General features: G+C 44.5%; 1 protein-coding gene across 3 annotated transcripts in view; it reads right to left on the bottom strand.

The window, feature by feature from the left end:
• Positions 1-292: 292 nt before the first annotated feature.
• Positions 293-13,985, bottom strand: part of XPR1 (xenotropic and polytropic retrovirus receptor 1) — a 242,870-nt gene continuing 229,177 nt past the window's right edge. For 2 of the 3 annotated variants that reach the window (XM_073356577.1, XM_073356579.1), the window contains 3 exons: positions 9,423-9,562; positions 8,227-8,448; positions 293-7,228 (listed from right to left, as the gene is read on the bottom strand). In XM_073356577.1, the coding sequence (XP_073212678.1) occupies positions 7,168-7,228; positions 8,227-8,448; positions 9,423-9,562 (423 nt within the window). In that variant the 3' untranslated portion in view covers positions 293-7,167. The remainder of the gene's footprint in view (positions 7,229-8,226; positions 8,449-9,422; positions 9,563-13,985) is intronic. The other variant, XM_073356578.1, reaches the window with a different exon arrangement.

Here is a 13,985-nt window from a genome sequence, read left to right as displayed (position 1 = left end):
TGTTTTTTTAAAGTCACAAGCTATTCACAGTCCCCCATACAGCTACTCAGGACCAACATTTGCAGCCTGCAAATCTTTAGCTTCAGACCTCCTTTTCTCTTTAAAGAGACCCCAATAAACAAACTTGCCATCCTTCCCAGAAACCCAGCCCCATCACAGTTTGGCTTGTAAGTCTACAGGTGAGTTAAGCAAGTAATGGCAGTGTCAATGTTCAGAAATGAAAAGGTCATCAGCCCAGAGAGGAAAAAGGACACACACACACACCCCACACCAGTGACAAAGGAGCCATGCAATCATTGGAAAACAAAGCTTGTAATAATGAAAAAAGGACAGATTTAGTAACCAATCACTTTTTTTCCTTTTAAAAACACATAACCACAGTTGACTTTGTTTTATACAACCACCTAGAAACTATGAAACAGTACCACATTGTGCATTTTTTTAAAACCTACTTATCAAGAAGGGTATTCCACACTTAAAAAATGTTATATCCATTTGGGAAGGAAAAAGGAGACAGCTAATAGCGCAGTCACAGATACATCATGAGTCCAAGCAAGCGGCAATTCTTTGTCCTCACCTTGTCCACTTAGCCAAAAGAAGAGTGGAGAAGGAGATAGCAAAAGAGAAAGGAGGAAAGAAAGAAAGCACCCACAGAGGACTAATCACATTCCATAGTTACTTTTGACATCTACAGCTCAGGGCTTCATAGAATAATCATCATTTAGACCAACACAGCAGGGGTGAGGGGTGTACAGAAAGATGGGAGTGAGGCAAGGATAAATTTCTGAAGCAGCAAATACATTTCTACCCCAGGTCCCTTCCAAATACTGTTTATTTGATAGAAGGATTGACAAGATAGTAAGGAAGTTGACAGCCACAAAGTGTTACAGGCTGAAGAGATTCACTGTCTGTACTGAAGGGCTCATACAATTTTGTTTTAAGAACTCAAAAGGATTATATTTTATGGCCTTATTACAGCCCCAGGATTTCCAGTAAGTCCCCTGACCACCAACACACTGATGCTACTGTGAGATGTACACAGACCAGAGCAACCTCACACTTGTCTGGGCTGCAGGGACGAGGAACTGGTCCCAGGATTTACCCAATATTAAAGGCCCCTTTCCCCCAGAGAAATCCGCATTTCTTGTGTCACTCTGGTGATTTTCCCATTAAGTTGTGGTGGGGACTGAAATCCCATGGGTAAACTAGAGTAGCAGTTTGATCCAGTTCTGGGTTAAATCCCTGTTGTGGCAGGTCTACATATTTGCCCCAAAGTATGCAGAATCATTTTTGGGACCCAAGTCACACAGATGTCATGATGTTACAGAGGCGGGGTTTGATTTAACGATCTACAATTGAGAGTCTGATTACATCTGAAGTTAGTATAATGATTCTCCACCCTTCCACAAGGAGTCCTGATCCCCTCTTTTTCAGTGAGCAAAATAAATCAGTAGCCTTCCAGAAATAATGCTTAAGGCAGAACAGCTCTCTCACGCTTGGAGTGACTCAGAACCGCAGTGGAAGAGATAAAAGTGTGTGTGTGGGGGGGAGGAATTGGGCTGGTGTGAAGCCCTGACCTAAGCACTATAGTTCAGACACTCAATCCACTTCCTAGTCAAGTTGGTCTTGTGCTCAGCAGAGCTAAAGTCAGCTAAACTCTTCAAGGTAGGCCTTGCTAAATCACCAAAATGGGCAAGAGATTTTCAAACTTGGGTGCCTAAAATTAGGCACTTAAAAGAGAGTCATCTGGTTTGCAGAAACAATGACCAACAAGCTGTGACTGCTCAGCACCTTGGAAAATCAGGCCCCTTTTATTCAGATGCCCAAACGTGGACTCAGATGCCTCACTTGGGGTATTCAAGTTTGAAAATTTTGGCCCTGATCCCCATCATTCCTTGAGGATTCATGGTAAACCACCCCCAGGATATTACACAGGCACAACTAGTGCAGCAGCCCAAAATAATGAATCCTCCATCCCCCTTTGCAGACACATTGCTGTGAAGATGTGTGATCCCAGACACAGAAGCCTCCTATGGGCAATACAGAAAACTATGAAGCCCAGTGCATTCTTCCTCTCCCCTTTGTCCAAAGGCAAAGACTGAAGGATAAATTCTGAGAGGAGGCATGTCTTGAACAGATGATTCCTTGCACAAGGCTGGCAGACATATGGAGGGGAGAAGAAGGAAAGAGAATTTGTTCATTTTGGCCTGTAGGAAGCAGCAGCTAAGGGGTACCTGGACGAATCAGAGCAGCCAACAGGAGGTGACAGAATAGTAGCATGAAGAGCTTCCTTTTTCAGAGGATGGCTCAGTCTCACTGCACCACAGCGGGAACTTCTGCCTGTAGTTCTATGCAGAAAGCTTCTATCTCTTCCTCTGTATTGCTCTTCATAACATGATATAAACAGTGATACTGAAGAAACAGAGGAAGTAGGATAGGGGAAGGCACAGGGCAAGCAAATTTGCCTCCAAAATGTATCTGAATTTCAGAAGTATGAATATATTGAGACATTCAGGATACAGCCATAAGAAAGCAGGAGAATATGAAGGGAAAGGTAGCAGTAAAGTTAGTAGAGAATGAGCCTGATAGGCACGCTCTCCCCCACGATTTCTGCCCTAGTTCACTAAGCTTTGCTCTGTGAAGTTCTATGCAGAGAATCCAGTTTTTTTTTTTTTTCTTTTCTTCTTCTTCCAGTTGCCTTCCTCCGCTTGGATGAAATTCATCTATGGAACACAGCAAAGGGATTCTGGCCTATCAGGAAAGTATAGAAAAAGATCTACGATTTGTGATGAGCACATGCCAGTGATCAAAATGTCATTTTCATATAGTACAGTCAGAAGCTGGAGGAAAGTCCCAGGGAATTAGAGATCAGTGTGGATTCACAGTGGTCAATATCTCGACAGCCTGGGAACAGATCTGCCTGATTAACATTGCCTGACAATCCCCATGCAACTTTAGATGTCTGGGAGGGATGGAGATCCCTTTGAACAGGGAATGAATGTGGCCAATTGGAACTTCTAAACTACAGGGGTGGGGGAAAATCTCCATTTAAAAAAAACCATCCAGTGGTGAGACAAATACCATCCACTCTAAGCTCAGGTGAATACAAAGCAGAACCACTGGGTAGGTCTCAATTCCAGCAGAAGAGCACCCTTTAAGATATCAAATAAGGGAAGGAGAGAACCCAGAGAGATCAAAGGAAACGCAAACATAGGTGCTATAAAATAGGAAGATGATGGGCATTTTCCAACTTTTGCTTAACAAAGTTGAGAACAGGTTCGTGGCTCTCCTGCTATCCCATCTGAGAGTTTGAGGCAATCCACTAGATAAAAAACCCAGTTCCTGTTCTCCTTTCACTGCGCAGTCTGCATTTAGTAATACTAGTCTTCTACAGCAGTATTTTTACAAATACCCATTCTGTTATATTTGCAAAGGTCATTCATGAAGTGTGACCACCAGAGAGAAGACATCTTCTCTCATTTTCTCATTTTGCAGACCACACAGCAGGAGAGGTGGTTATATTTCTTTCACTAGTTGCCCTGCTCGATTATATCTCATTTAACTGGCCAGATATCACTGTGTGTTCAGAGATGGAACCAGACAGGTTTTGAGAACTAACTCCGGAGTGGAGCTATATTCTGAATGGCTCAGAAATCAATCTGTGTAGTCACAGAATACAAAACCTTGCAGCACCAGGCAGTACAGTGATTCTGGAAACTGGGTTCTTTTGGAGCATGATGCTGGGGGGGTCAGGGATCCTGACCCAAGTGTACAGACACCTTCATTACACAGGCTGTCTTCGTGGTCATAAAACAGGCATTTTTACACCAAGTTAGCTAACATCAATTAGTTGTCTCACTGTAAAAAAACCCAACTTTTTTGGCAGGAAAAACATAGCCCAAAACAGAGTGCTCTTCTGCAGGGTGGGAAGAGGAAGAAGGTGAGAGCAGTATACTGACAAACAGAACAAAATTCTCTCTTCCTCCAGAGTTTTGATACGTTGCAGAAAAAAACTGACCAAGATCTCAGTTCTTATTGACTCGATCCTTCCGTGGGTTTAAATTTTAAGCCAATCAGCTCACGCAGTGCCACTCATGTCAGAGGCAGACTGACCAAAACACGTCCGATTCTCCTAGCTGAGCTCAGAAACTCATTCACAATGTTTCTCCTGCTTCTACTTGTTCCGTGATACTTTAAGAGCTCTCTGTATCAAGTTCTAAAATATTTTCAGGTGCCCTAATTGCCGCAATGATACTTTCCATTCCTTTGACAAGAGAGTGCTATCAGTAAGCCCCAACCCTTCCCTTTTTAAAGCAATGCGTCCTTAAGTAATGACACTATTAGTTCAGGTTGTGCCCCTTGCTTTGGCTGCTACTCTTTTTAAACTGCCCACTGGCATGCATGGCATCGCTATTCTCTGACAGTTTTAGTTGCTGATGATATTCCAATTGTTATTAGCTGGAGTATCATAGTTACCTCCCAGGAGAATGAGCTCTCTGTTTCGTGTGGAATCAAACACTGTGAATACAGCAAAAAGCACTGAAATGCAAAATAGTGGACTGAAATACTTTAGAGAGCTTTCCATCTCAAACTCCACTTCCTGCTGGACAGGTGCATCTGTCAGCGTCTGAACAAGAAGCATCAGTGAGTCAAGATCAGGGGAGTCCCTGGGCACCAAAAGGGTCAACAACAGAATTCTGGGTTAGTCTGTATTGTTCAGATTTTTCTCACCAGAATGGGCTGGTGCTGAAATAGCAGCTAGCCCTGGTCACGTTGGTGGAGAAATAACAATACACAAATCATCTATTCCACCGGAATGACACTATCACTTTCAGTAGATCAGTGGTAGTGCTGAGGCCTTTCCTGGCAGCTCAGCAAAGTTCCTTGATAAGTTCAGGGTGCAATATGACAGTGCTGATAATTGAGATAATGCTTACTCTGTCAAGGGGCACCAGTTCACTACCACCAATGTATGATAAAGTTATTTTGCCCTATTTAAGCTAAATGAATACAATTACGTTTCCTTCTTCAATTCCTCTGGGCAAGAGGCACAATGGGCAAACTAAGAAAAAGCAGCACACCAGCCATATGGAAGAAGTCATATGATTGGCTAAAGAAAGAAAAATTATTTAACAGCAGCTGAGCAGAGATTCCTAGCATCTGACTGCTAGAAATGTAAATACAAAACAAGGGACAGAAGTCAAAAATGGTTCCTACTTAGTTGAGGGTGTTCATCTGCCACTTGGAGTCTGAACAATAACTGTATATACCTAGCTACTGGAACTGCCAAGGAACTAAGAGAGTACTTGGGATACATGGAAGAGTGGTTAAAAACAAGGACACAGAGCAGCAAAAACAGTGACCATGCCCATAAGAAAAAGATGCAAAGTCTTCAACAGTCCCTGCTGTAAAGTTGAGCCTTGGGTTAAGGATAGGATTAAAGGGAACTGAAGCAACTTCCCCCAGTCCCTGGTGTTAACCTTACACGCAATAAAGCAAGGCACAAATAAGATTTTATTAATATTAAACATTGAAGTTTTCTGCAAGCATTAAAGCCGGCAGTGGTGTAGGGCATGGCCCTCTCAAACACTCATGCTGCTCTCTAAGAGGGGGGGTGGTGATATCAAAATATACAAAGCTTATTAAGCTGGCCTTATCATTTCTACTGAAATTGCTAAGCAGTATGATGTCCTTAAACCCTAGCCTGCTGAGTATGATCACTCACACTCCAGTGCAAGACTGACCTACCACTTAACTGGTTTTAGATTACACTGAGGAGAGGTTGCAAAGGACGGGAAAGAAACAAAGCAACCTGAAGGTGTGCTCAGGAAGTGACTGGTAGAGAACACTTTGCCAAAGCCTGGCAAGACACATAAAATAAAATGCCATTAAAGACTTCTAATTTAATACCAACTTCCCTACCCTATGGCCAACACACAACCACCTCCTTGCCCCACAGCAAACTGGGTCAGGGGTGCCAATTCTCTGAAGTGTAGCCACCTATGAATCAAAACATGTAACAACGCCCCCCTCCCAGACATGGGAAAGATCATGTCCTCATCTCATCCACTTTTATTTTTGCTGTAGTTAGCGGAGGCAGAACAATGGGAAAGCTCCTATTTAACGGGGTGGACAGTACTCTCACCTTATCTCATGAAGATTAAGGCTTTGAAAAAACAGTTGTTAACCTAAACACCAACTCCCCTTTTTTTGCCTGGGTGTTTGGCCTTGTGGCAAGATTTATTACAACTCTCTTTTAAAACAAATTCTCAGAATCATTTGCATCTTTGCATGGCCACATGGAAAGATGACCATGAACCGGTATGTGAAACATGCTCAGGCTTCTGAAGCAGCAGCAGCAACTAAAACCAGAAAGAAAAACTTTGGTTTATAAATAAAACTAAACTGAAGAGAAAAAGGGTCAAACTGGTGCAAATTATCTCATGAAAGAGGTATTCGCAGGGCATAACCCTCACAAAAGCGATCCAGATCTACATCCCCCTGCCTTGTTTTACTGTTATCGCCTTCATTGCACAGGACTCAAAAAATCATTCTCATATGGTTAAGTTTCATAAATAATGTGAAAACTGTAAGCAACAAATACATCGTATTTCCAAAAAAATTATAAGAAAAATTACATCAAATTAAAAAGTAGCTTCGTGAATGAAGGTACTGCTCTAAGTGCACTTTACCGGCAAGTGCAGCCAGTGCCTCAGCGCTGGATATGAAGGAAAGAAAAAAACAAAACACAAATTTAAAAACCCAAGTCCGGTTTAAACCAGTCGAAACTGGGCCAAGCAGAAGCAGAGTATATTCTCAGTGCTGTCCCATCAGGGAGTCCCTATGATGCTTGTTCTTCATCCAGATAGGGTTTTGTGTCCTTGTTGTGATTGTAAACAATTCTTAGATACTTCTTTCCTTAACTGTCCTCTGATTGGCAAAACGAAGTAAATATTTATTTTAAAAGTAGAAAATGAAAATTAAACCAGAAGAAAAGAAACACAGTGAGCTTGTTGGAGTCCATAGGATCCGGTCCGGAAGAGCTCGGAAAATGTGTTCAGTGTTTTCTCCTGTTTTCAGCTGGAACTGTACCAGAGGTTGGATTGGTCTGGGAAAGGGTAGTAGAGCAAGAAAATAAGGGATGTGGAACTAGAATCTGTGGACGTTTCATGTGTTTGCTTCGTCATCTGTGTCCTCGATCAATATCTTGGTGTCACGAGGCTTGGATCTGGGAAAAAACAAACAAGCAAACAAAAATACTCACTGAGGGGAAGGAAGACATTACTAGAATATACAGATAAGATAAATACACTCTGTCAAACATATTCCCTACACAGGTAATGTCTGGGCCAGCAGACTACTATAGACGTGGTAATTCATACTCTCCCCTCCCGCCCAGGATGGGAAGATCACCCTATAAAAATACAGAGGGATGACTGATACCTTTCTTCCTCCCATGCTCACCTTTCTGATACAGCTAAATTCAGCAGGTTAACAGTGCCCTCCACTGGTTAGTTACAATACAGCAAACAAGGGACACAAAATGTAAACAAATTTTTTGAGGCTGGGAATGAAACTAGAATAACCTTTATCACAGGCACTGACTTTTGTTTTTGCCGGTGGATGCTTTTGAGGAAATATGTGTGTGTGTGTGTGGGGGGCAATCTGCCAGTTTTGGGGGGTGGCTATTTTCAGCATATTTATACACTTTTTTTCATAGTCTAGTTATTGAATGCGTCTATCATTGGTATCTTTACTATTTTAGCAAAAAGAATAAGGAGGACTTGTGGCACCTTAGAGACTAACACATTTATTTGGGCATAAGCTTTTGTGGGCTAAAGCCCACTTCATCAGATGCATACAGTGGAAAATACAATAGGAAGATTTTTATATAAATCTGTCACTGTGCTTCACACACACACAGCTTATCTTATGACATACCTTGCTGAGGGATAAACTGTGTCTTAAATGTGTTTATCTAAACAGAACTCTGTACCTGACAAAAGTTCACTTGGTTAGTCAACCTTACTGAACAAAGCACACTGATTCAATGCTACAGAGACTTGGCGTGAGAGGGTAAAAATTCCAATGTATTTATTTACTAGCCAGGTCAGTCCTCTCTTTTCAAACTATTTAGAGTTATGTCTCCAACATGGCACTTCAAACACTTATTAATAAATTAATCCCTTCAAATTTTGTTGTGCAAGAGGACAAAGCAATACATACTGTGAAGAAAGATTAGGTCGGCGCAGGGACACGCTCTGGCTACGCTTCCACACCTTGTTCTTCTGGCGGTTTCGGACACCATCTTCCTGGTCCATCATCTGCTCTAGTAGCGTCTGATCATCAGCATTCATTGGTGCCACTGAGATGTCCCGGACAGCACGGAACTCACCACAGTTGTTCAGATGCTCATTCTCCAGACGGAAGAAATTCCACACAAACCGCCTGGAAGGAGAGAGGGAAGGAGAAAAGGAATAATATAAAAACTAAGTACTGCTTTCACAGCTCTCACCAATTTTTGGCAAAGCAGTGATGCAGCCCCATAGATGCTACTGCGTACACTTCCCAAGGATTACACATAGCCCCTGTGAGGGCAAGGCCCTGTAAATTTACAGGTTGGAGAGAAGTAAATGGCCAGGAAGGTGAATGACTAACAAGGAGCAACCTGCTATATTACTTCACAGCAATAGATTGATGGACTTTTCCAGGGAAGCAAACAGTTTTGGTGGAATCATTCATAGTTTTAACAGCGAGGATTACCCCAGCATGGCTGGTGTCAAGGTAGCCCAAGGATTATCAATTAGGAAAAATAAATACAAATAAAACCCCCCACACAGTGAGATTCAAAAGCAAGCTGTTTTGCTCATCTCAAGCAGACATGTGATTCCTGATATAACACAAAAAAGCAGACAGCATTAATGCTCTGGAAGTGCCTGATCACAATAAGAATTCCATTTTTTAATCATTTGCAAAAGCAGAAGGGATTTGGGAAAATTTGTAAATTTAGCCTTGAAGTGACATTTCAATAATTTTTACCAGTGAAAATGCTTAAAATGTGAGCTTGCTAAATTCCTGCAATAAACTCAGGCAAGACCTTGGCCCCTAGCAAATACAACACAGTGAGGTAGAACCCAGGTCTCAGGCCTGCCTACAGTCAGACCTATGTGTTTTCAGAGGTCTCTGAATCCCAGATGGGTCAGTGAAAAATTCCATAGCACTCTTTCAGCCAGCAATTTGCTCAGCTTAGTGCATATTCTGAGTCTTGGCACTTTGTGTTTTCATCAGTTTGTGGCTTTTCAAACAACAGCTCCAGGAGCCTGTGGAAAGCCAGGGACTTCCCCGCCTTTCTGGTGTTATTGGTTGTAAAACAAAAGGGATATACCAGCAGTTTGAAATACTGTTTAGCTGAGCCACCTTACCGGAAAACCTCGAGTGGTGCAAAGACTGTAGAGATGATGTCCCCAGCATAAGGAAAGATTTGCATGGAAGTGAGGGAGATCTGGATGGTCCAGGCAAAGCGCAGGATTACATCCTCCACAATGGCACAATAGTAATATGCCTGAGAAACAAAGAGCAAAATAGGACAGGTCAGCTTACTTGTTCAACACAGAGCAAGGATACCTGCCAAATGACCAAGGAGAAGCAGAGCCAATCCCATCACTAACTTTCACGTTTATGGGATTAATTCTTCAATACCATTTGTACAACCACTGATGGCTATGGGCTTCATGCAGAGAAAATACAACACACAGAGGTTAAACTTGGCACTCTCTTCCATCTTCCTTCTCCAGATAGAAGACTCTGGGACCCTAAAATAAGATTTTCTAGTAAGGTAGAGATGATCACCAGAGCTAGACACATGCCATATTAAGTATAATATATATGATTGCCAGTATTTAAGTCTCCCAGTTACCTAAGGTTTGTCTACACAAGAGATTTATACTGATTTAACTAAATCTGTTTTGAAAGTAATTTAATTAAATCAATACAGCCCTCTTGTGGAAACACTTATTCACCAATTCCTGACCAATTTAAGTTAAATCAATCTATAGCTTCTTAAACTGAAATAAAGCATCCACATAAGTGTTGCATTGATTTGACTAAATCAGTTTCTAAACTGATTTAGACATGGGCAAACTTCCCCATATGAGAACCAGACCTAAATTTATTTCTTGTTATTTATTGTTTTTACCCTGGTTCTCCTTCTGCAGCTAACGTTTGTATAGCAATTGTTCATTTACCTGTAAGAGACTTTTAAGAGTTTTTTTCACCAGGTTTTTAGTTTTATTGTACTTTTACTTGGTTTTGATTTAAAACAAAACTGTCTCCAATCACAGATTCACCAGGTAGTGGAACAGAGAAATACGGAAAAGATTTCTTACAAATATAACACCTCAGAATTTCTAACATCGGGTTGCAATAGCTGCATGAGCACCTACAAAGACCAGATTAAAAAATGACAGGTTTCAGAGTAACAGCCGTGTTAGTCTGTATTCGCAAAAAGAAAAGGAGTACTTGTGGCACCTTAGAGACTAACCAATTTATTTGAGCATAAGCTTTCGTGAGCTACAGCTCACTTCATCGGATGCATACTGTGGAAACTGCAGAAGACATTATATACACAGAGACCATGAAACAATACCTCCTCCCACCCCACTCTCCTGCTGGTAATAGCTTATCTAAAGTGATCACTCTCCTTACAATGTGTATGATAATTAAGGTGGGCCATTTCCAGCATAAATCCAAGTTTAACCCCCAGACGTTCTGGTTAAACTTGGATTTATGCTGGAAATGGCCCACCTTGATTATCATACACATTGTAAGGAGAGTGATCAGTTTGGATGAGCTATTACCAGCAAGAGAGTGAGTTTGTGTGTGTGTGTTTTGGGGGGTGGGGGGGTGAGAAAATCTGGATTTGTGCTGGAAATGGCCCACCTTGAATTTCATACACATTGTAGGGAGAGTGGTCACTTTGGATAAGCTATTACCAGCAGGAGAGTGAGTTTGTGTGTGTGGTTTTTGGAAAAAGGGGGGGGGGGGTGAGAAAACCTGGATATTTGCTGGAAATGGCCCACCTTGATTATCATACATGTTGTAAAGACAGTGGTCATTTTGGATGGGCTATTACCAGCAGGAGAGTGAGTTTGTGGGGGTCGGGGGCAGAGGGTGAGAAAATCTGGATTTGTGCTGGAAATGGCCCACCTTGATTTTCATACACATTGTAAGGAGAGTGATCACTTTAGATAAGCTATTACCAGCAGGAGAGTGGGGTGGGAGGAGGTATTGTTTCATGGTCTCTGTGCATATAATGTCTTCTGCAGTTTCCACAGTATGCATCCGATGAAGTGAGCTGTGGCTCACGAAAGCTTATGCTCAAATAAATTGGTTAGTCTCTAAGGTGCCACAAGTACTCCTTTTCTTTTTAAAGATTAAAAAACAGATTTTTGGGAGTTCATAAAGTGCTCATTTCAAAATGTAAGGAAAGGGCTTTATCTTTTTTTTTTTTTTTTTTTTTAAGAAGTTTACAAATTTTTCTGAACCAATTTTATTCCTTTATATTTTAAGACAAATTACATACAGGCCTTGGTCCTCAATATACCCAAGTACCGAATATAACTGCTGTATTCTACTTGTGGGATTACTTGCATATCACCCTTTGCTCTAACAACCTGTAATATTCAGGAACCATGGTGAAAGATCAATAAATACTTCCTGTCCTAGTTTGCATGGGATTTGAGACAGAACTTTAGACTGTGACAGGGTCAGGCCAGATGGCTACAGGAGAGTGATCCTATTGGGATCTGGGAAGTGGGTGGGCAAAGCCCGCACACTGCTAAAGGATCCCCCCCTCAGCTTAAGAGGGGGATCCACAGGACCTGGACACCAAATAAATCCGGGGGACAACGAATGAAATAACAGGGACAGGAGCGTGGTCAAAGGGTCAAATGAAGGGAACCGGATGGGGACACCGAGCAGAGAACCCCAGACAGCGCCCACTGCTCCTCAAAGGTGTCAAGGGAGTCAGTGGATGCCGCCCAGAGGAACTCTGCCTGGACACGTGAACGGACCAAGGATCGGAAATAGGCCCCACAGTCACAGGAGACTCAATCGGCCAACCTCCTCATTCTGGTTTTATAGATGGCCATTTTAGCTAGGGCCAAGAGAAGGTTGACCAGGAGATCCCATGACTTTGTGGGGCCACGGATAGGGAGTGCATCAATAAGGTGAGGGGAAAAGTGCAACCAGAACTGTAATAAAATATTGGTGAGGAGCCGAAATAAGGACTGCAGCCTGGCACACTCCAAATATGTGTGTGCCACGGTTTCCCTCACGCCGCAAAAGGGGCAGGTGTTGGGATAGGGGTGAACCGCGCCAAGAACACGCCTGTGCTCATGGCTCCGTGAAGGAGCTGCCAACTGATATCCCCCACAGGCAACGGGACCAAGGTGGAATATAGGCTGGCCCACCGGGGCTCCTCACCCTCCAAAGGTGGCAGGAGGTCCCGCCATTTTGTATCGGGGCGGGACACAAGGGTGAGGGTGTGAAGGATGTGGAGCACGATCGTGTATAGATGTTTCCTTGGTGCGGTCTGGAAGCAGACCGGCTGCAGCTCGTGCAGCCAGCTCACAGTGAAGGGGTGGGTGGGTCGGTTGGGTCCACGGGGCAGAAGCCCAATGAAAAGGTCCGGCGGGCCTGGGGTGGAGGGTGGATGGGGCGCGCCCTTGTGCAGGACCCCGTCAAGGTAATCCCGAGCATCGGGTGGCAAAGCGGCCTTCACTTCCTGAAGTACGCGCCGGGGAGTACGAGGTCTGGAGAGCCCCATGCGCTGAGCGAGCATCAGGGGATCCAGCCAGTCTCCCCAGTCGTAGTCCAGGAGGTCTCCGACCCTTGTGACTTCTGCCAGGACCAACCTCTGGCACACCAACGGGGACTCCGCCACCTGCATGCGGAGCTGGGGGTTGTGTAGCAGGGGCTCGCAAGGAGATCTTCCCCCACGGAGGCTGCCACAGACCTGGTCGCTGTAAACAGTTTCCAGGTCCGGAGGAGGTCCTGGTAGAAGACCAGCAGCCCAGAGAGGTCTCGCGGAAGACCTCTTGGATGGAGCTAAAGGAACTGCTGGTCATATCAGAGCCCTCGGAAGCGGCGCAGGAAGGCGTGCGCCAGTATGCTCCACGCTGGACTACCTGCACCATAAAGGAGCCTCTGCAGGGCCTGGAGGCGGAAGACATGGACCTGAGTGTGGAGATACTTCAGGCCCTGCCCCCCCTCCTCCAGGGGTAGATGGAGAACCCCTGCAGAGACCCAGTGCAGTCCTGACCAGAAGAACTCCAGAATCGATGTCTGGAGGTTGGCCAGGAAACCTGGGGCCGGGACCAAGGTGTTGAGCCAGTACCAGAGCATGGACAGGACTAGTTGATTAAGCACCAGTGCCCTCCCTCGAAGGGAGAGGCACCGGAGTAGACCTGTCCATTTCCGGAGCCGCTCTATCACCCCCCCTCTAAATTGTGCCAGTTCTCCGGCGGAGAGGGATGTGTGGCAGAAAGGTAAACGCCGAGATAAAGCAACGGACTCGCGCTCCACCGGATGGCCTGAAGCACGGGTGGGAGGGAGCTCACCTGCCACCAGTCTCCTACCACCAAGCCAGAGCTCTTGACCCAGTTGACTTGGGTGGAGGAGGCTGCCTAGTAGATGGCCTGGCAAGCCTCCACCTGCACCAAGTCGCCGGGGTCCTGGACCACAAGGAGCACATCGTCAGCGTATGCCGACAGGACCAGCCTCAGCTCCGGCTCCCACAGCACCAAACCCGTCAACCTCCTGCGGAGGAGGCAGAGGAAGGGCTTGATCGCCACAGCGTACAGCTGGCCCGGGAGTACGGCACCCCTGCCATACTCCTCGCCCGAAGCTGACCGGTTCGGTCAGGGTCCAGTTGAGCCTGACCAGACACTCTGTGGAGGCGTACAGCACCTGGAGAAAACCCACAA

This window comes from Lepidochelys kempii, chromosome 8 (genome assembly GCF_965140285.1).
Source record: "Lepidochelys kempii isolate rLepKem1 chromosome 8, rLepKem1.hap1, whole genome shotgun sequence".
Classification (NCBI taxonomy): domain Eukaryota; kingdom Metazoa; phylum Chordata; order Testudines; family Cheloniidae; genus Lepidochelys; species Lepidochelys kempii.
Note: the sequence above shows the minus strand (reverse complement) of the source record. Positions and strands in the feature narration are given on the sequence as shown.